This window comes from Chiloscyllium punctatum, chromosome 6 (genome assembly GCF_047496795.1).
Source record: "Chiloscyllium punctatum isolate Juve2018m chromosome 6, sChiPun1.3, whole genome shotgun sequence".
Taxonomy (NCBI): Eukaryota; Metazoa; Chordata; class Chondrichthyes; order Orectolobiformes; family Hemiscylliidae; genus Chiloscyllium; species Chiloscyllium punctatum.
In genome coordinates, this window is record NC_092744.1 from 23,722,501 (window position 1) to 23,744,700 (window position 22,200).

Here is a 22,200-nt window from a genome sequence, read left to right on the forward strand (position 1 = left end):
AAATATGTCACTGTTCCTTCAGTTTTGTCAGGTCAAAATCCTGGAATTCTCCCCCTCCCCCCAGCCCCAATACTGTGATATCTCCCTGGGGTCGTGCTTTGAAAAACACGCCTAATCACTGAATTGCTCAATTTTACCTAAAAGAACATGCACACCAGGTTTTATCATTAAAAGAAAATAACTATTTATTGGAATCAAATTGTATATAATGAATGGCAAGAAGGTAACATGAATTATTGTAGTATAACTCCATAATTTAAACTCTACCCCTTTTAAAGGTTCACATACAGAAACAGACACATAGAAACAATACAAGGAGAAGGAAGAAAGCATCAGAGAAGCATAGTTCTGGCAACAGTCTGGATCACAGATATTAATGAGTTGTTTTATTTCGGTTTTATTCATGCCCCTTCTTTTATTTGTTAATGACACTTCAGATTTCAGTCTCCCAATCGCTGATTGAGGGTTTTATTTTTCAGTGCTCCTGAAGGTGGTTTTCTTCATTTCCTTCTAGTTCTGAAGAAAAAGTCATTTTAGAACTATTTCTCTCCACAGATGCTGCCAAGCCTGTCGAGTTTCTCCAGCATTCTCCGAATTAATTTTGTCTTTCACCTGTCAACAAAGGGATTCACTGAGTGTGGTTCACAGCAAAATGAAGAGTGAGAACTGCTACCAAGAGATCTTCCATGAATTCCCCACACAGGAGGGAGAGGGAGACTGAGCTGCTTTCTCTTTGTAGGCTAGAAGTTTCTCCTGTATTGTCACTGTGACCATTTGCCCAGGAGTTAATTAAGAAGTTGTTACTATCTGACCTACACCATTCTATTATTATCCACATGCATGTCCAATGCCCATTTAAATGCTCTTAACATCAGCAAGTCTACTACTGTTGCAGTATGTCCCCTCGTGTTAGCCTTCACCATCCGAGGAAAAAGGCTCTCACTGTCTATGTAACCCTCTGATTATCTTATACGTCTCGATTAAGTCACCTCTCAACCTTCTTTTCTCCAATGAAAACAGCCTCAAGTCCCTCAGCCCTTCCTCATAAGACCTTCCTTCCACACCAAGCAACATCCTGGTAAATCTCCTCTGAACCTTTTCCAAAGCTTCCACATCCTTCCTATAATGCAGTGACCAGAACTGCACACCATACTCGAGGTGCAGCCTTACCAGCGTCTTGTACAGCTGAAGCATGACTTCATGGCTCCGAAACTCAATCCCCCTACCAATAAACACCAACACACCATATGCCTTCTTAACAACCCTATCAACCTGGGTAGCAACTTTCAGGAATTTATGCACCTGGACACTCAGATCTCTCTGTTCATGTACACTGCCAAGAATTTTACCATTAGCCCAGTACTCTGCATTCCTGTTATTTCTTCCAAAGTTAACTGCCTCACACTTTTCCACATTAAACTCCATTTGCCACTACTCCACTCAGCTCTGCATCTTATGTATGTCCTTTTGTAATCCACTACTCTGCCTACCTTAGTGTCATCTGCAAATTTACTAACCCATCCTTCTACGCTCACATCCAGATCATTTATAAAAATGACAAACAGCAGTGACCCCAAAACAGATCCTTGCGACACACCACTGGTAATTGAGCTCCATGCTGAATTAGCCTCTGGGCAATCAGGGATGGCCAATGAATTCTGGCCTAGTTGGTGATATCTGAATCCCATGAAAGAACAAGAAAAAGATTCTGAGTGTAACCATCTGGCTGTATGTGTAAAGCTGACTGTATCTCAGTATTTTTGTGACTGTATCTCTAAAACAGTCTGTGACTCTATCACTGGTCAGTCAGGCACTTAATTGAACAGCCAAAGGCCTTCCCTGGGGATCAAGGACCCTAAAGCATGAGGGCTCACCTACTAAGGACTACCAGGCAATCAGTAGCCATCAGTGTGATGTATGAAGTAGATGACTGCAGCTGGTACAAACCCAAAGGATTACCATAAACATGGGGTATCTCAGGTAGGGCTGCACAGTGGGAGGAAGCGCAGCAACTTAGCTCTCACTAGAAACCCCCAAATTCCTGGTGCTGGGTCCCTCAATCAGGCAGTGACTGACTCAGAATGAGGAATGTAAATCCAGCCACACCATCTGGAGGCCTACAAGTAACCCCAACATGATCTATGGGCAAGCCCCCTGCCCATACTGTGTGAATATCAGCAATAGCTGGATGAGGGATTAGTGCCCATTAATGACCCCCTCCCCCCAACCACCCTACCACCAAACTTGGCATATTTATGTGCAGGTGTTTTTTTTGTGTGTGCACATGTGTGTATTGCGTGTATGTCTGTGTGTGCGTGCGTGTGTGCCGGTGTGTATGTGTGTGTGTATGTCTTGGTCCCTGTTGTGTGTGTGCATGTGTGTGTGTGTGTGTATGTGTGTGCGGGTCTGTGTGTGTGGGTCTGTGTGTGTCTTTGTCTATGTGTGTGTCTGTATGTGTATGTGTCTTTGCCTGTGTGTGTGTGTGTCTGTCTGTCTGTCTGTGTCTGTGTGTGTCTACATGGTGTGTCTTAGCATGTGTCTGCGTGTGTGTCTGTCTGTGTGTGGTTCCATGTGTGTCGTATGAGGGACACATTTTGATTGCATATGTAAGACGATATAGTGTAAAGACTGAATTGTTTTATTTTTCTGTGTTTTTGATTGTGCACTAAAATTGGAAAATAATTATTTTAAAAGCTAAGGATTATTAAAGAATTAATGCACATTTTAAAAGCAAGTTACATGAGTTGCTGACATTGCTATATGCTCAAGCAGTGGGGAGGAGGTTTGCAGATGAGTGAGAACTAAGGGGTTGGATTCAGCTGGCAGCAAGGAGCTCATTGATTTATGAACTAGTGACCAATTGTTGATGAGAAAGGCTTCCTGCCTGCCCACAGCTATGTGATCGGCTCCCAGGTAGCTGCACAGATAGGGGCATGAATGTATGGGCAGAAACTTCTGCAGCCAAAAACATCTCAACCTTAAAAATAGCCTTAATTCCCTTAAAACTGTACCTTTTAAAGAATAAGACAGAGGCCATTTTAAGGGTGAACCAGACACCCTCTGGCTCCTACAAACAAGTGAAAGTACATAGAGAAGGACGATGGAGCAGCAGCATTCTGTTCAACGCAAGGATAATCACAACAAACCCTGTCATTTCCCAATCTTTCCCTCTAAACGTAGCATCCATTTGTTTCTTCTGTTTGAGTCTGCCTGTATCTCTGTATAGAGGAGGAGTTTATATTAGGGGGTTAAAGTTTGAACTAATATGTCATTATATGTTCAGAATTATTTAACCCTTAGCTAGAATCAATTTGTTTGTAATACATAGTAATTCTTGTTCGGTACCTGATGCATACTTTCTGTCAACCTGGTTCTGACAGCCAGGTAAATTGAAGAATTTTGTATGCTTTTGTGAAAATTCTAGGAATAGTAGGGCTTAACTTCCAGCTTGCTATCCCAGTGAGGTGTGCCAATCAGCACAATTGCATTCTGTATGACTGAGATTGTAAATGCTACTTCATGCAACGTCGTCAATACCAACGTAAAGACCCTCCATGTGATTCACGATTATGTCCCCAGAGACTCGCTAACTGATGAGAGAGCAAAATGACAACAAGCAATTTAGATAAAGGAGATCCAAGTGGGCGTGATGTATTTGGATTTCTAGAAGGCCTCTGACAAGGTGATGCATAGCAGACTGTTAGAAAAAGAGAAGAGCCCATGGTATTTGGTGCATGAACTGCCTGACTGGGAGAAGGCAGAGAGGAGGGATAACTGGGGTCTTTTTCAGGATAGCAACTGGTGACTAATTAGTTCCATAGGAGTTAGTGTTGGAACCACAACTATTTGCGTTATGCATCAACAGTCTGGACAAAGGAACTGATGGCATTGTTGCTAAGTTTGCAGATGACCCAAAGGTAGGTGGAGGGACACGTACTGTTGAAGAAGGAGGAGCGCAGCAGAAGGACTTGTTCAGGCCAGGAGAGCGGGCAAAGAAGAGGCAGATGGAATATTAGATTTTTTAGATTAGATTAGATTACTTTACAGTGTGGAAACAGGCCCTTCGGCCCAACAAGTCCACACCGCCCCGCCGAAGCGCAACCCACCCATACCCCTACATCTACCCCTTACCTAACACTACGGGCAATTTAGCATGGCCAATTCACCTGACCTGCACATCTTTGGACTGTGGGAGGAAACCGGAGCACCCGGAGGAAACCCACGCAGACACGGGGAGAATGTGCAAACTCCACACAGTCAGTCGCCTGAGGCGGGAATTGAACCCGGGTCTCTGGCGCTGTGAGGAATATAATATGGGAAAGTGGGAGGTTGTGCACTTTGGTTGGAAAAATAGCAGACTGTTTTCCAAATGGAGAAAGGCTTCGGAAATCTGCACCATGAATGGACTCGGGAGGCCTCATTCAGGATTCCCTTCAGGTTAATGTGCAGGTTCAGTTGGCAATTAGGAAGGCAAATATAATGACAGCATTTTATTTCGAGAGGGATGGAATACAAGAGCAGAGATGTGCTGCTGAGGCTGTATAAGGCACTGGTCAGACTGCATTTGGAATATTGTGAGCAGTTTTAGGTCCTGAATCCAGTGAAGGATGTGCTGGTATTGGAGGAGGCCCAGAGGAGGTTTACAGTAATGATCCTGGGATGAAGGGCTGTCATGAGGAGTGGTTGAGGACTCTGGGTCTGTACGCGATGGAGTTTAGAAGAATGACCAAGAATCTCAATGAAACTTACAGAATACTGAGAGGGCTGGATGGAATGGATGTGGAAAAGATGTTTCCCCTAGTAGCAGAGATGAGGACCCAAGGCAACAGCCTCAGAGTGAAGGGATTACCCTTTCAAACTGAGAGGAGGGGGAATTTCTTTAGCCAGAGGCCGGTGAATCTGTAGAGCTTGTCGCTGCAGAAGGCTGTGGTGGGTAAGTATCTTTAAGGCAGAAATGAATTGATGAGTAAAAGGGTTACAGGGAGAAGGCAGGAGAATTGGGTTGAGAAACATACAAGCCATGATTGAATGGTAGAATAGACTTGATAGGCCAAATGGCCTAATTCTGCTGCTATATCGTCTGGTGGACAGCACGCTTGGTGGCTGGTGCACACCACCACAATGGCCAGCAGTTTGGTAACAGGCACACAGCAAAAACAACAACTCTGACTGACCCTTGGTCATGGCACCGAGCTGAATGAATACATTTGTTAAATATCAGCTACTCAATCTTCAGCAAACCTCAGCTATGTGAAGACACCTTGTTCAGAGTCATCGAGTCACAGAGATATACAGCACGGAAACAGACGTTTCAGTCTAACCCAGAGAAAGCGAGGACTGCAGATGCTGGAGATCATAGTCGAGAGTGTTGTGCTGGGAAAGCACAGCAGGTCAGCCAGCATCCGAGAAGCAGGAGAATCAATGTTTTGAGCATAAGCTCTTCATCAGGTCATTGTTTCATTCCAACTCGTGTATGCTGACCAGATATCTTAAATTAATCTAGTCTAGCACTTGGCCCATATCCCTCTAAACCCTTCCTATTCATATATCCATCCAGATGCCTTTTAAATGCTGTAACTGCACGTCCTCTAGCAGTACATTCTTTATCCACATCACCCTCTGAGTGAAAAAGTTACCCCTTATGGTCCTTTTAAATCTTTCTCCTCTCAACCTAAACCTATGCCCTCTAGTTCTGGACTCCCCCACCCCAGGGAAAAGACCTTGTCTATTTATCCTGTCCATGCCCCTCATGATTTTATAAACCTCTATAAGGTCACCCCTCAGCCCCTGACATTCCAGGGAAAACAGTCCCAGCCTATTCAGCGTCTCCCTATAGCTCAAATCCTCCAACCCTGGCAACATTCTTGTAAATCTTTTCTGAACCCTTTCAAGTTTCACAACATCCTTCCTATAGGAAGGAGACCAGGATTGCACACAATATTCCAAAAGTGGCCTGACCAATGTCCTGTACAGGTGCAACATGACCTCCCAACCCCTATACTCAATGCTCTGACCAAAAAAGGAAAGCATACCAAATGCCTTCTTCACTATTCTATCTATCTGTAACTCCACTTTCTATGAACTATGAACTTGCACTCCAAGATTCTTTGTTCAGCCACACTCCCCAGGACCTTCCCATTAAGTGTATAAGTCCTCCCAGGATGTGAAGAGCACTGTTCGGAGTGTGTCCCTCAACTTGCATTGCGAAAATATTGACAAGGCTCCTTAGACAGTACCTTCCAAACCCATGACCAGCACAGCCCAGAAGGTCAAAGTCAGAGACACACATGAACACCACCACCTTGAGATTCACTCCAGTTACTCACCATTCTGACTTGTTCCTTCAGAATCATTGGGGCAACATCCTGGGTCTCACTCCTTGACTGTATCTCTCTATGACAGCAAATCTAAAACTTTTCAGCATTAACATCAGTCAAGGTGTAAAAAGATTACCATAAATTATTTCCAGAAGAACTGCCAATGCTGGAAATCAGAAACAAAAACAGAAATTGCTGGAACAGCTCGGCAGGTCTGGCAGCATCTGTGGAGAGAAACCAAAGTTAACTTTTCAGGTCTGATACCCTTCCTCAGAGGAAGGGTCCATTTCTGTTGGACAAGCAAGGTTAAAATCAGGAAGTTAATGGTATATGTCTATTTGCATGTGTGCTTGTAGGAAGATATCTCTGACACCCCTCATTATTGTGTGTGTGAGTGATAGACAGGCGGAGGGAGAGTTTCATTCACTTTATTCTTTCAAGGTGTCATTGGCAAGACCAGTATTTGATGGTGATCCCTAACTGCCCTTGTCAGAATGCCATTAAGAGTCAACCACATTATTGCCAACCTAGAATCATCTGGATTAACAATCCAGTGGCAGTCTACAGATGCATCCATACCTGCTGAGTTTTACTGGTAATTTATATTTTTTTAAAGAATCACAGAATTGTTCATGTACAAAAGGAGGCCATGGAGCCCATCATGACTCCCCAAATGAACGTCACACTTTATGCCATTCTTTTGCTTCTCCCCATCCTATTCAAATAATTATTTAATTCCCTTTGGAATACCTCAATTGAAACTACCTGCACTCTTAGGCAGTCCATTCCAGGCTCTAACCACTCACTGCATGAAAAATAATTCACTAAATCACCTTTGCTTCTTTTACTAACTGCTTTGAAACTGTGCTCTCTCATTCTTAATCCTTCCATGAGTGGAAACTTTTTCCTTCTGTTCACTTTGTCCAAACACCTGTTCCCAGAATCCCTAAGGTGTAGGTAGAGGCTATTTGGCCCATCAAGTCCGCACCACTTCTCTTGGAGAAATCACACCCACACCTACACCCCCACCCTGCATTTACCATGGGTAATACACCGAGCCGAAACATCTCTGGACACTATGGGACATTTCAGCATGGTCCATCTATCTAGCCTGCACATCTTTGGCCTGTGGAAGGAAATTGGAGCACCCAGTGGACTCCCACTCAGATATGGGGAGAACGTGTAAACCCCACACAGACATTGCAAGGCTGGTATTGAACCTGGATCCCTGGCGTTGAAAGGTAGTAGTGCTAACTCCTGAGCCACTGTGTTGCTATAGTTTTGACCATCTCAGTCAGATCTCCGTTCACTCTTCTCCACAGCAGTCTATCCTCATAACTGAAGTGCCCCATCCCTGGCTCCAATCACATAAACCTCTCTCCAATACCCTACATCCTTCCCAGACGTGAACACAATGGTCCAACTGAGGTCAAAATAATGTCTTTACAAGTTCAGCATCACCTCCTTGCACTCTATGCCCCTATTTATGAAGCCCAGAATACTGTATGCTTTATTAACAGCTCACTGCCCCCATTCTGCCACCATTAATGGTTTACACACATATACCAATCGGTCTCTCTGTTCTTGTATACCCTTTGGAGTTATATTTCAGAATTCCAGTATTTGCAGTCCTGTTTTTCTGCTTTTATCTTCAAATCATGGGAATTTGAATGGGATCTGGCCTATCATTTGCAGTTCCCCATGCAATTTAGCCCTCTTTTTGATAAAATTTAGTGAAATTGATCTGTCAAGTGTCAGTCATTTCTCGTTTGTAACTTTCTCTCCAATGAGAGGGGCCATCCACTGAAACAGTTTGTCTCCCAGCCTCAGGCTGTGTTTTACTCCAAACCTGCTGTCCAGGATTTATTATACACCAACCTGCACATTCTGTGGTTCCCCGCCCCCTGCCCCCCCCTCTCTCTCAGTAATTGTGTGTGTGAGTTAGCTGGAAATCTATCAGTTAGGAACTGCAATCTTCCTGGTTGGTTGGAGCACGGCAGAGCTCTCTGTTTATCAGTTGGGGGATAATGCGATCTGCTTTGCCTTCCTTTCTCTTTGTGGTTCTCCTCCAGTAACCATTTCACACAAAACAGCTGCTTGCTTGGTGTTTCAATGGATTTCCATTCACAATCAGAGTGAAAAGTGGACCAAAGGGCCAGTTAAAATCTGGACAAAAGGTAAGAATCTTTCCGTACTCAAAAGAGAGAGTGACCTCTTCAACATCTCAATCTGAGAGATTTATTGTTTCTTTTTCACTGCTGTTTGTTACTTTGTCAATGTTTAATTTTAGCTATTACCAAAAATTTAATTATTTGACTATTTACTTATTTTCATTTATAGCAACTTTTTTGATTATTTTCAGTATGTTTATTATGATTGCTTATTACCTGATTAATCTCCCAGTTTGTTAACTTTAGATGTGGGCATTCCAATAACTCTGTCTCTGTTGCTGTCCCTGGCTTATTGTTTTTGTCTGTCAGTGTCTCTGCCTCTTTTTCATTGCCTCTCTCTCTCGTCTCTGTCTCTGTGTACTGGCTTCTTTCTTTCTGTGTGTTAACCAATGTTTCTCTCTCTTTTGATCTCTCTTTCTCTCTCTCTCTCTCTCTCTCTTTCTCTCTGTTTCTGTTGGTCTCTCTCTGTTAGCCTCAGTCTTTCTCTCCCTCAGTCTCTCTCTCTGTGTTTGCCTGTTCTCCCTGTTTCTGTTCTCTCTCTCTCTCTTTCTCTCTGTCTCTCTGTATTAGCTTTGTTCTCTCTTCCCCTGTAGTAACCTCTATTTCTCTCAGTCTTTGTCACTCTCTCCCTGTGTGTTAGCCTCAGTCTTTCTCGCTCCCTCTCTCCGTGTGTTAATTGCAATCTCTCTCTCTCTCTCTCTGTGTTAGACTCAGTCTCTATTCTTCTATATTAGCCTCAGTCTCTCTCTGCTCTAGCCTAATTTTCCCTCTATCTCTGTGTCTCATAAGCCTATGATATTATTTTCCTCTGTCTCCCTGGCTTGAAGTCAGATTTCTCTTTGAGTGCGCCTTTCCTTCTCTCTCTCTCTTTCTCAATCTTTCTTTTTCTCTGAGGGAATAAAGCCACCCCTGACACTGTGCAGGATTTTGCTTCATTCCTGAGCTGGATTTTGTTTGGTGAATAGAAGAAGTTGTCTGGGATTTGGAGGGAGTCCCGGGAAGATAAGAACTCCGCCCAGCAGGGGATAGGGCACGGGACAATGGGTGGGAGGCACCTGGAAAATGCAATTCTTGAACTGACGGAAGTGCGATCAACCACAGACAAAGTACAGGAGAAGAACAGGGAGCTATGGAGAATGATAGAGTCAGTGACAGAGACACACAATGATAGGAAAATACAGGGAGAGAGATAGATGGAGAGAAGGAGATGGACATAGAGAATTAAAGAGGTTGACGGAGATGTGAAATTAAAATAAACTTGTGGAGAAAGAGAGAGATTGAAAGACACTGTCTCTGGGCAGACTAAATTCCTAGCACAACACTGGCTGTGAATGGTAATCTTCTCGCTCCTCTCCTTTGTAGATAGAACGTGGCCAGAAGATGTTCCCAGGGATTCGGCAGATTGGTCCAGTCTTCAGTTTCCTGCGCTGTCCTAATTGCCCTTGGGTGCTGAGATGATGAGGGTTTCGAGCAGTCTCCCCCATGCAGCCTGACAGTGCACTCGGACTTCCCACCAATTACCCCAAGCCCATGTTGTGTTAGCAGCATGTCCAACCGTTCCACCAACATGAACTGTAGTCAGAATTGCAGCCTCTATGACATGGACTATTTCGATAGCTACTCTGATTACCCTGTCAATATCTTCCCCATTCCTATCTTAACCGGGATCACCATTACCTGCATTCTGTTGGCATTGATTGGCATCAGCGGGAATGTCATGACTATCCTGATTGTGCTTAAGTTCAAAGACATGAGGACTACGACTAACTTCTACCTGTCCAGTATGGCCTTCTCAGATCTCTTCATCTTTGTGTGCATGCCCCTGGACTTGTACAGGATTTGGCAGTACAGGCCCTGGAACTTTGGCAACTTGCTTTGTAAGCTGTTCCAGTTTGTCAGTGAGAGCTGCACTTACTCCACCATTCTCAACATCACAGCCTTGAGCGTGGAGAGATACTTTGCCATTTGCTTCCCACTCAAGGCCAAAGTGGTCATCACCAAGAGCAGAGTCAAAGGTCTCATCTTTTTCCTCTGGTCAGTGGCTTTTGTTAGTGCAGGGCCCATCTTTGTTTTGGTTGGCGTTGAGCACATAAATGGAACTGACCCCCTGCTGACGAACGAATGTAAGGCCACGGAGTACGCGGTCAAGTCCGGCCTCCTGAATATCATGGTGTGGGTGTCCAGCATCTTCTTCTTCCTGCCCGTCTTCTGCCTTTCCATACTCTACAGCTTAATTGGGAGGAAACTGTGGCGACGCAAGAGGGAGAGCGTGAGACCCAGCATCAGCAGCAGAGAGAAGAACAACAAGCAGACAGTGAAAATGCTCGGTAAGCGTTTAGAGAAACGACCTACCTTTTTGTGGCGCCTATCGCAACCGCGGGACATCCCAGAACCCTTTCCAGCCAAACAAGTACTTTTAAGCTACAGTCACTGTTCTAAACTTTTACAAACACCAAAATCACCAGAACTTTTTGTGCAGTGGCTTTTCAACTACTCTGCTATTGTCAGTCTAGAACCACAGGATTCCTCTTTCAATGTTCCTGAAAAGCAGAGATATTGAGTCTTTTCAAAGCAGAGGTAGATTAATTCTTGATAAACAAGCGGATGAAAGGTTCTCAACAGTAGGTGGGATTGTGGATTTGAGGTTACAGCCAGATCAGCTATGACCTTATTAAGTTACGGAATAGTCTGGAGGGGCTGAATGTGCCTACTCCTGCGCCTAGTTTATATGTTTGTATTTTCCTGAAGCTGAATGATGCAGGATAAAATTGGAGCCAGTCTTTATATACATTTATGCATTTATGTTAGAGATATAAAGCAAAACATACACCTCCGAATCAAGTGGCTGCTACTTCAGTCTGTTCAAATTTACAGGAGCACAGCTCATTTCTCTGTTAATGCTCGCCAAGTACATACAAATGACAGCAAGCCCCAGTCCAGATTTCAGTGTTTCAGTCTCTTAACTGGAATTCAAATACACAACCTTCTTGACTAAGATGTGAGTGTTTGCCCCAAGCCACACCTGACACTGGAGAGAAAGATTATACACAGAAACCAATCTCCTGAGGCTCCGAAGCCTGTCCACTGTCGGCAAGACACAAGTCAGGAGTGTCATGGAATACTCCCCATATGCTTCTATGGGTGCAGTTTCAACAACACTCAAGAAGCTTGACACCACCTAGAACAAAACAGCCCACTTGTTTGGCAGCCCATTGATCTCCTTCAATACGCACTCACTTTGCCATCAATGCACAGTGGCAGCTGTGTGAGCATCTCCAAGACACACTGCAAAAACTCACCAAGTCTCTTTTGACAGTATTTGCCAAGTCTGTGGCCTCTACCATGTAAACAAACAAGGGCAGTCGATACATGGGAATGTGATTGATGAGGGCAAGGCAATGGATGTTGTCGACATGGACTTTAGCAAGGCCTTTGCTAAGGTCCCTCATGGCAAGCTGATACAGAAGGTAAAGTCACATGGGATCTGTGAGGAGCTGGTAAGACAGGTACAGAACTGGCTTAGTCATAGAATACAGAAAATAAGGGTGGAAGGGTCTTTTTCTGACTCAAGATCTTTGATCAGTGGTGCTCCACAGAGGTCACTGCTGGGACCCCTGTTGTTTGTAATATATATAAAGGCTTTGGAAGGAAAACCATGATGGTTTTATTAGTAGTTTGCAGATGAAACAAAGATAGGGAGAGCTGTGGATAGCAAGGAGGATTGCTAGAGGATACAGCATGATATCGATAGGCTGGAGACTTGGATGGAGAAATGGCAGATGGAATTTACTGCAGACAAATGCACTTTGTAAAGCTTAATGTAGGAGGGAAGTATACAGTAAATAGCAGAACCATTAGAAGCATTAACATACCGAGGGATCTGGGTGTACGGGTCCACTGTTCCGTGAAAATGGCAGCACAAGTAGATAATGTCAAGAAGGCGTATAGCATGCTTGCCTTTATCAGTCAAAGCATAGTGTATAAAAATTGGCAAGTCATGTTGCAGCTGTATAGAACTTTAGTTAGGCCGCGTTTGGAATATTGTGTGTAGTTCTGGTTGCCACATCACCAGAAGGAGGTGGAGACTTCGGACAGGGTACAGAAACTGTTTACCAGGATGTTGTCTGGTGGGAGCTTATCAGCTATGAGGAGAGATTGGCTTTCACTTGAACGTCAGAGGCTGAAAGACGATTTGATAGAAGTTTACCGAATTATGGGAGGCATGGATAGAATGGAGAGTCAGAATCTTTTTCCCGAGGTAAAGTCGAAATGTCATTTACTGGGGGAAATAAGTTAAAGGTAAAAGGGGGTAAGTTTAAAGGAGAGGTGAAAGGTAAGTTTTTTTATAACGAGGGTGGCAAATACTTGGAATGAGCTGCTAAAGGAGGTGATAAAGACAGGTGTGATAGCAACATTTGAGAATCACCTTGACTGATACATGAATAGGTGGAGAATAGAGGGCTAAGGACCACACAGAGACAAAAGGGTTTTAGTTTAGAAAGGCATCATGTGTCAGTGCAGGTTTGGTGCTGGACTGTTCTTCATTCCTTGTTCTCTATATCTCCAGTTTCTCATTTCCCTCTCAGTCATACACCACCCTGACGTGGAAGTACTCTGCTGCTCCTTCACAGTTGCAAGCTCAAATTCCTGGATCCTGCTCTCTACCAGCACTGTGGGTGAACCTACACCCCAATAACAGAGCATTCAGGAAGGCAGCTCGGATTGACACTGAAGGAATAAGCGATACATTTCCAAATCAGGATGATAAGTGGCTTAGAGGGGAACTTGCACCTGGTGGTGTTCTCATGTACCTGCTGCTGTTGTCCGACTAGATGGTCGGGCTAGGAAGGATCTTTTGAGGGAGACTTGTTGTGCATCATATAGATGGGTCACATTCCCATCATGGTGCTTATATCGAAGAGTGAACAACGTAAATATAGTCACTGAGACAGTCTTACTGTTTGAGACAGAGAGCATCTCACTTCCAAAAATAATAGCAATTAGCACAGAAACCATGATCAAGGCACAGGGGTAGTGCATTGTCAGATGTCAATACTGAGGAAGTCCTGTACTTTTACTAAGAGAGTACTGCATTGTCAGACGAACAGTACTGAGGGACTCCTGCTCTGTTGCAGTGTCAGTGCAGAAGGAGCACTAAACTGTTGGTGAGTCAGTGTGGAGGGAGAGTTGCAAGAGAGTGCAGCACTGTCAGAGAGTCAGCACTGAGGGAGTGCAGCACTGTCAGAGGGTCATTACTGAGGGAGTGCAGCACTGTCAGAGGGTCATTACTGAGGGAGTGCAGCACTGTCAGAGAGTCAGCACTGAGGGAGTGCAGCACTGTCAGAGGGTCATTACTGAGGGAGTGCAGCACTGTCAGAGGGTCATTACTGAGGGAGTGCAGCACTGTCAGAGAGTCAGTACTGAGGGAGTGGAGCACTGTCAGAGGGTCAGTACTGAGGGAGTTCAGCACTGTCAGAGGGTCAGTACTGAGGGAGTGCAGCACTGTCAGAGGGTCAGTACTGAGGGAGTTCAGCACTGTCAGAGGGTCAGTACTGAGGGAGTGCAGCACTGTCAGAGGGTCAGTACTGAGGGAGTGCAGCACTGTCAGAGAGTCAGTACTGAGGGAGTGCAGCACTGTCAGAGGGTCAGTACTGAGGGAGTGCAGCACTGTCAGAGGGTCAGTACTGAGGGAGTGCAGCACTGTCAGAGAGTCAGTACTGAGGGAGTGCAGCACTGTCAGAGGGTCAGTACTGAGGGAGTGCAGCACTGTCAGAGGGTCTCTACTGAGGGAGTTCAGCACTGTCAGAGGGTCATTACTGAGGGAGTGCAGCACTGTCAGAGAGTCAGTACTGAGAGAGTGCAGCACTGTCAGAGAGTCAGTGCTGAAGGAGTGCAGCACTGTCAGAGGGTCTCTACTGAGGGAGTTCAGCACTGTCAGAGGGTCATTACTGAGGGAGTGCAGCACTGTCAGAGAGTCAGCACTGAGGGAATGCAGCACTGTCAGAGAGTCAGTCCTGAGGGAGTGCCGCATTGTCAGAGAGTCAGTACTGAGGGAGTGCAGCAATGTTGGACGATCATTACTGAGGTAGTGCAGCACTGTCAGAGAGTCAATACAGAGAGTGCCACATTGTCTGAGGGTCAATGTTGAAGGTGTGCTGCACTGTTGGAGTGTGAGTACTGATACAGCACTGCATTTTTGACAAGTCAGCACTGAGGATGTGCTGTTCAGTAGGAGATCAATTCTGAGGGAGTTCTGCATTACTGGATGGACAGCAATGTCATAAAATATTCCATGTAGCATGCAAGGGAGCTGTGCTTATATCAATATCAGATTGGACCTGATCTTATCAGATAGCATAATGAGCTTGAGGGGCCAAATGACCTACAAGTAGTTCTAAACCCTTTTTATGTATATGTCCTGATCAATAGTTATTCCTAAACCGACATGATTTGAGCAGCAGTGTGAAAACTTTCCGTATACGAATTGGCTGTTGTTTCCTACATTTTAACAGTGACTAAGCTTAGTTAGATTTAAAAAGGTTTTCAATAAAAAATACTTATAAAAAAGACACTTAGTTGGTTGTAAAACACTTTGAGACACCTGATGATCACTAAAGACACTATAGATATTCAAGACCTTTTGTTTGTCTGGTTGGTGGCAGTAAATGAATTAACGCTCATGCGGATACATTGTTCAGAATATGCCATACAGTTATAATAACCCAGACATTGTGGTTGAAGTGACAGTGAAACTGTCAGCATTTGTGGTCATTACACTCTGAAACTGACAGTGGTTTCTGTAACCCACCTACGCCTAGCGCAGTGTGATAATTCAGACAGATCTCTCTCCTCCAGGATACGCTGATGATATTCTTGCAGACAGAAGTCTTGGGAAGTTATTTGTTTTGCTGTGAAATTCTTCTGTTTCTGCTGGCAGGCTCACTGTAAAACTTTTGAAAAAGTTGCTCCTTATTGAATGAGGTGTAACTGGGTTTCTGAAGCTGCAGTGAATCATAATTATTTCTGAACAATACCTATGATCCTGAAAATATAACTTCTATAATTGGGAAATGTCAGACTTCTCCATTATGATAAGACAATTACATTTATTTTGAAAATTTTCCGATTGTATTTCAACTTCTACTTCAATACCATGCCATCTTTTCACTCTCGGTGAAATGATTTCAAGATGATGGATTCAGTGTGTAATGCTCGGGCTTGCTGTCTGTGAGAATTCTTTAATTTAGTTGGTTGCTTAGTTCACACAATGACGCCATCATTACTGGATGTTGGTGGTCCCATTGATCCTGGAACTGAATTAATAGCTGGGAAGGTGAAAATCTAAGTCATAGAAATAGCTGGATATTACTGGTTCTCTTAAATTAACTGTTTGTGTAGCTATTTGTGCACTTGTAAATGTTCAGCAACTGCTCCCCAATCACAGAATTATAACTTACAATCGTCACTGTCTTACTAACTGCATGAAAAAGTAACTTAAGGTAATCCATTGCATTGATGATGTGATGAAACAAAGAACTGCAGGTGCTGAAAAATTGCTGGAGAAACTCAACAGGTCTGGCAACATCTGTTGACAGGAAGCAGTGTTAAAATTTTGGGTCCAGCGTTAAAATTTCTTCAGAACTGATAGTTACTAGGAACAGGCGATATTTCTGCTAATGATGGATGGGTGGAGAGGGAGCCGAGAAAGGACAAGGCAACAGCCACGTCTGGCCCATTTCCTGCCCTCACTGTTTCTCTTTCCTCCCACCACAGTGATGGGGTCCCTCTGGTCCTTATTTACTACCCCACTAATATCCTCATCCAAAGGATCATTAGCCGCCATTTCTGCCACCACCAGACAAATATTCCCCTCACCCCTCTTGTCAGCATCCTACAGGGACCATTCCCTCCAGCACACTTTGGTCCATTCCTCCTCCACATTTAAAACCTTCCACAGCCCTATGGCACCTTCCCATGCAATCCCAGAAGGTGTAACAGTTGCCTATTCACTTCCTCTCTCCTCATGACCTAAGGCCCCAGACACACTTTCCATGGGATACCTGCACTTCATACAGTCTAGTCTACTGTATTCACTTTTTACAATGTGGTCTCCTCGACACTGGAGAGACAAAACGCAGACTGGGTGCCTGCTTTGTGGAACACCTACATTCTGTCCACAAAAATGACACCAAACTTCTAGATGCCTGCCACTTCCAGGCACCACCAATACCCCAGATCTCTGTCTCAGGCTTGCGAAAGTGCTCCAGTGAAGCTCAGTGTAAGCTGGAGGAACAGAACCTTCATATTCTGCTTGGGGACCTTGCAACTATCAGCACTCGATATTGAATTAATTAATTAATTAGAACCTGAATACATTCTCCCATGCCCCATGGGCCTATCAATATATGGGCTTTTCTTTTTAGGACAGCCAACCTATTTTCATCTGCTTGTGATTCTCGTTATCAGCTTTACTTTCTCCTGAGCATTGTATCATCCATCCCTTGTTTCTGCTGAACTGCCATTCTGTCTCTCTGGGTTCCACCTCCACCCATCTGCTCACTCCCTGCCATCTGTAGAAATCCCACCTTTTCCTAGCTACGATCAATTCGAAAGAAGGACTCAAAACATGCACTCAGCTTTCTCTTCACAGATGCTGACAAACCTGCGGAGTTTCTCCAGCAATTTCTGTCCTCGAATGTAGAATATGGTTTGTTTATATTTGCAGGAAGCAACATACATTCATGTGTGGGAAGATGTTCTCTGCAAACGAAAGGCATATGTTCAAGCCTTGTGCATTTTGTGAATTATGTTGGACCTTCGGGAGCCTATAGTACCATGTTGCTTTCTCCAGGGGAGCAGCTCAGCTAATCAGGGTTGACTTGACAACCTATCATCACCCTTTTCTCACATAGCATAAGTTGTCACCATCATTTGAAATTTGGCATTCTTGCGTTTGTCCTGAAGACAGAAAAAGCATTGGCACCGTCACTGTCTTTTCAGCCATTTTCAAATTCTACACTGCCAATATCAGAGTGTTTGGAAATGGTTAAACTGGCTGAGGCCCTCCTCAATGGAAATGAATGAGGGATGGACTAAGAGAGGCTTCTAAACTAATTAAATGGTTTAATAGGGTAAATATAGAGAAAATATTTCCACTTGATGGGTGACAAGAAATAGATGTAATGCATACAAAATTGTTACTAATAAATCAGAAGGAATTGAGGGAAAATGTTCTTACCCAGAGATTAATTAGACTATTGAACTTGCTACCATGAAGGAACAGTTGGTAACAATAGTATTGATGAACTGACTGGTAAAATGAACAGAATGATATTGCATTACTTATAGTGTGGAAACAGGCCCTTCAGCCCAACAAGTCCACACCGACCCACTGAAACACAACCCACCCAGACCCATTCCCCTACATTTACCCCTTAACCTAACACTACGGGCAATTTAGCATGGCCAATTCAGCTAACCTGCACATTTTTTTGGACTGTGGGATGAAACCGGAGCACCCGGAGGAAACCCACACAGACACGGGGCGAACGTGCAAACTCCACACAGACAGTCACCTGAGGCAGGTCTCTGGGCTGTGAGGCAGCAGTGCTAACCACTGTGCCACCTACGATACGCTGAGAGGGAGAAATGGATGAGGGGAGGCTCACATGCATCATAAATGGCAGCATAGACCAGTAGGGTCAAATGGCCTGTTTCTATGATGTCAAATACTCTGCCTAAGAACTCCAGGATATCATAATTGGACAATTCTTTGTTCTTTATTTGAACAGACAGGTTACTGAGTTTTAATAATAGAAAAATTTTAAACAGGCTATAAAGCTGTGAATATCCAGAGGAAATAATTTCCCACAGTTCATCTGATCCTCTGTTCCTGTGCCAATCCTTGTAAACTTTAAACCCCATTTCCTTTGAGATTTTTAGTTAATGATGTCAGTCATTTCAGGCACCTAGTCTGACCTGAAACACTTCCAAGGCAGGCACAGAGCAGTATTTACAATTTAGTAAAGTCAACCCTACACTGTGACCAACAAATATTCTCAGGACAGGTACACTGGGGGGTTAGGTACGGAGTCAATCTCCATCATTTAAACTGAAAGTAAAGCTCCCATGACACTCTCCATAAAACAGTGACAAGTGGAGTTTAATTCAGATAAATATGAGGTACTGCATTTTGGAAAAGCAATTCAGAGCAGGACGTATACATTTAATGGTAAGGTCCTAGAGAGTGTGGCTGAACAAAGAGACCTTGGAGTGCAGGTTCATAGCTCCTTGAAAGTGGAGTCACAGGTAGATAGGATAATGAAGAATGCATTTGGTATGTTTTCTTTTATTGGTCTGAGCATTGGGAGGTCATGTTGCAGTTGTACAGGACATTGGTAAGGCCACTGTTGGAATATTGCGTGAATTTCTGGTCTCCTTCCTATCAGAAGGATGTTGTGAAACTTGAAAGGGTTCAGAAAAGATTGACAAGGATGTTGCCAGGTTTGGAGGATTTGAGCTATTGGGAGAGGTTGAATCGGCTGGGGCTGTTATCCCTGAAGTATCGGAGGCTATCATACCTTATAGAAGTTTATAAAATCATGAGGGGCATGGATAGGGTAAATAAATAAAGTCTTTCCCTAGGGTGGGGGAGTCCAGAACTAGAGGGCATAGGTTGAGGGTGAGAGGAGAAAGACATAAAAGGGAGCTAAGGGGCAACTTTTTCATGCAGAGGGTGGTACGTGTATGGAATGAGCTGCCAGAGGAAGTGGTGGACGCTGGTACAATTACAACATTTATAAGGCATTTGGATGGGTATATGAATAGGAAGGGTTTGGAGGGATAAGGGCCAAGTGCTGACAAATGGAACTAGATTAATTTAGGATATCTGGTCAGAATGGACGAGTTGGACCGAAGGGTCTGTTTCCCTTACATCTCTATGATTCTAAACACTCCCAGCCTAGGGACAGCATGGGATTAGATAGAGAATAAAGCTCCCTTGACACTGTCTCCATCAAACACTCCCAGGTGAGGTCTAGCATGATTTAGGTGTATAGTTGAGCACTATTGATGTTGTAGGATTTGTAATCCAGACCCATTGATTAATAATCCAGTGAGTAGAATTTAATATCCCACTGTGGTGCTTCGATAATTTGAATCACGGTTTTGAAATTGGGAAATAAAAAGTCAGTTTCCGTATAATTGACCATACATCTATTGGAATAAAGCCCGTAAGTATTGCAGATACTGGATGGGTCTGGCAGCAACTGTGGAGTAAAAGATAGAGTCAATGATTGAAGCTGTATGTGACTCTTCTTAAGAACTGAAGGAAGGTAGAAATATAATGGATTTTATGCCATTGAAAGCAGAAGGGCAGCCTGAACAAATGGGAAGGTCAGGGACAGGATCATCATGGAATCCTTACAGTGTGAATCGGGCCATTTGACCGAAGCTAAGAACGTGGTGCTGGAAAAGCACAGCAGGTCAGTCAGCATCTGGACAGCAGGACAGTCGACGTTTCAGGCAGAAGCCCTTCATTAGGAAGATGCTGATCCTCAGCATTAGCAGTTCTCACTCTCACCCATTTGACCCAAGTCCACACCAACCCCCTGGAGAGTAACCTGCCCCTACCCTATTACTCTGCATTGAACCCACACATCCTTGGATACTATAGAGAATTTAGCGTGGCCAATTCACTTAAACTGCACATCTTTGGATTGTGAGAGGAAACCGGAATACCTGGAAGAAACCCAAGCAGACATGGGGAGAATCTGCAAACTCCACACAGATAGTCAGCTGAGGCTGGAATCGAAACTGGGTCCCTGGTGCTATGAGGCAGCAGTGCTAACCACTGAGCCACCGTACCATCTGCAGCTGATTGATTAACAACGATGTCATGGAACAAAAGATTAAGGATTGAGAATGGGTGCAGTAAAGAGGCAAAGTATTTGCGCAGAGTAAGTGATATTGGTGGAATAGTAATAGTGCTATCCAAAAGCAAAAGCAGCAGAAACAAAGTTCACACTGGTAAATGTAAAAAAAATGATTTCAACAAAATCAAAATGAAGGATTGTTGAAGTTGTAGAACTCAGTACTGAAGCTAAAAGGTTGTGAAGTGCTCCCCAAGTGGGGGGATGAGGTGTTGCTAGGGTTTCACGAGAACACTGCACCAGGCCAGCAAGACAATGGATTAAAATGGTAGGACATGCATGTATACTGTACGAAAGTGCTCCACAAAACTGCACTCGCTCCGCAATTGATCTCCCTACCCTGTACTACAATGAACGAGGGGCAAGCAAATTGTTCCTTCACAAAAAAAAACCCGTAAGAACTGCAGATGCTTGAAATCTGAAACAAAAACAGAAATTGTTCAGAAATCTCAGCAGGTCTGACAGCATTTGTGGTGATAAATCAGACTTAACGTTTCAGGTCACTGATCCTTCTTAAGAACTGATGGTAGCTGAGAAAAGACAAAGTGCTAGAGATCACAGTGGGTCAGGCAGCATCCATGGAGAGGAAGCAAGCTAATGTTTAGTGATTAGATGACTCTTAGCAAGGAAAGGGATGGTTTTTGTACAGAAGATGGGCTGGGGGGGAGGGGGTGAAGGGTAAATGATAGGTGGAGATAGAATCCAAAGAGAGAGAAAAGCAGTTGGACAACAAAGGAATGATTAAAGGGGGAATGAATAGCTGCTAATGGGACTATTAGTAACTGACAATGGGTAGTGTGTGGTAGCAGCCCAAGGCCTGGTGTGTGGGGATGGGGGAAAGCATAGGGAAAGGTGCTCAAGGCCTAAAATTGTTGAACTCGATATTGAGTCCAGAAGGCCGTATAGTTCCCAAATGGAAAATGAGGTGCTGTTCTTCATGCATGCACTGAGCTTCACTGGAGCACTCCAGCAAGCCCAAGACTACGACATTGGCCACAGAACATAACAGTGTGTTGAAGCAACTGGAAGTGAAGGGTCTTTTTTGTGTTCTGCGAAGTGGTCACCCAGTCTATGCTTCATTTCCCCAGTGTAGAGGAGACCACATTGTGAGCAGTGAATGCAGTCGACTAGATTGTGTGAAGTGCAGGTAAAGTGCTGCCTCACTCGGAAGGTGTTTTTGGGCTCTTGGACAGTGAGGAGGGAGAAAGGAAATGGGCAGGTGTTGGACGGTTTCAGGGAAAGGTGCCATGGGCTGTGTAAAACCATTCTTTGCCATGCTACCATCAATTCTAAAGAAGGGTCATTGGACCTGAAATGTCAAATTTGATTTCTCTCCACAGATGCTGAGCTTTTCCAGCAATTTCTGTTTTGGTTTCAGAGGATTCCTTCAGCTGGAATGGGTGTTTGGGCCTAGGACAGTGAGGGGAGAGGAGTAAAAAGGCAAGTATTAAAGCTCCTGCAAGGGCATGGGAAGCTATCATGGGAGGAGAAGGAAGTGTTGGTCATGACGATATTGGTGAGGGCATGATCCTGCTCAAATGGTGAAAGGAGAGGATGGAGGATGAGGAAGATGGGTGAAACTGTCCAATTGTAGTGAAAATCAGACTTGCTTACTAATGTCCTTTCAGGAAAGACCCCTGATCCAGAGTTATCCATATGTGACTTCAGTCCCACACCAATGTAGTTGATTCTTTGCTTCCTTTTGTAAGTGTGGTGATTCAGTGATTAACACTGCAGCCTCCCAGCATCCGGTAACCAGGTTCGATTCCACCCTCAGCTGAC

General features: G+C 44.2%; 1 protein-coding gene and 1 long non-coding RNA gene across 2 annotated transcripts in view; one reads left to right on the forward strand and one right to left on the reverse strand.

Annotated features, from left to right (window-relative positions):
- Positions 1-221: 221 nt before the first annotated feature.
- LOC140478781 (uncharacterized) lies at positions 222-12,417 on the reverse strand. Its single transcript, XR_011960866.1, has 3 exons — positions 12,361-12,417; positions 6,327-6,541; positions 222-612 (listed from the first exon to the last, which is right to left on the reverse strand). It is a non-coding gene; the product is annotated as an uncharacterized lncRNA (long non-coding RNA).
- ghsra (growth hormone secretagogue receptor a) overlaps positions 8,384-22,200 on the forward strand; it is a 44,538-nt gene continuing 30,721 nt past the window's right edge. Inside the window, exons 1-2 of the mRNA XM_072572143.1 lie at positions 8,384-8,494; positions 9,851-10,815. Of these exons, the coding sequence (XP_072428244.1) occupies positions 10,035-10,815 (781 nt within the window). The 5' untranslated portion in view covers positions 8,384-8,494; positions 9,851-10,034. The remainder of the gene's footprint in view (positions 8,495-9,850; positions 10,816-22,200) is intronic.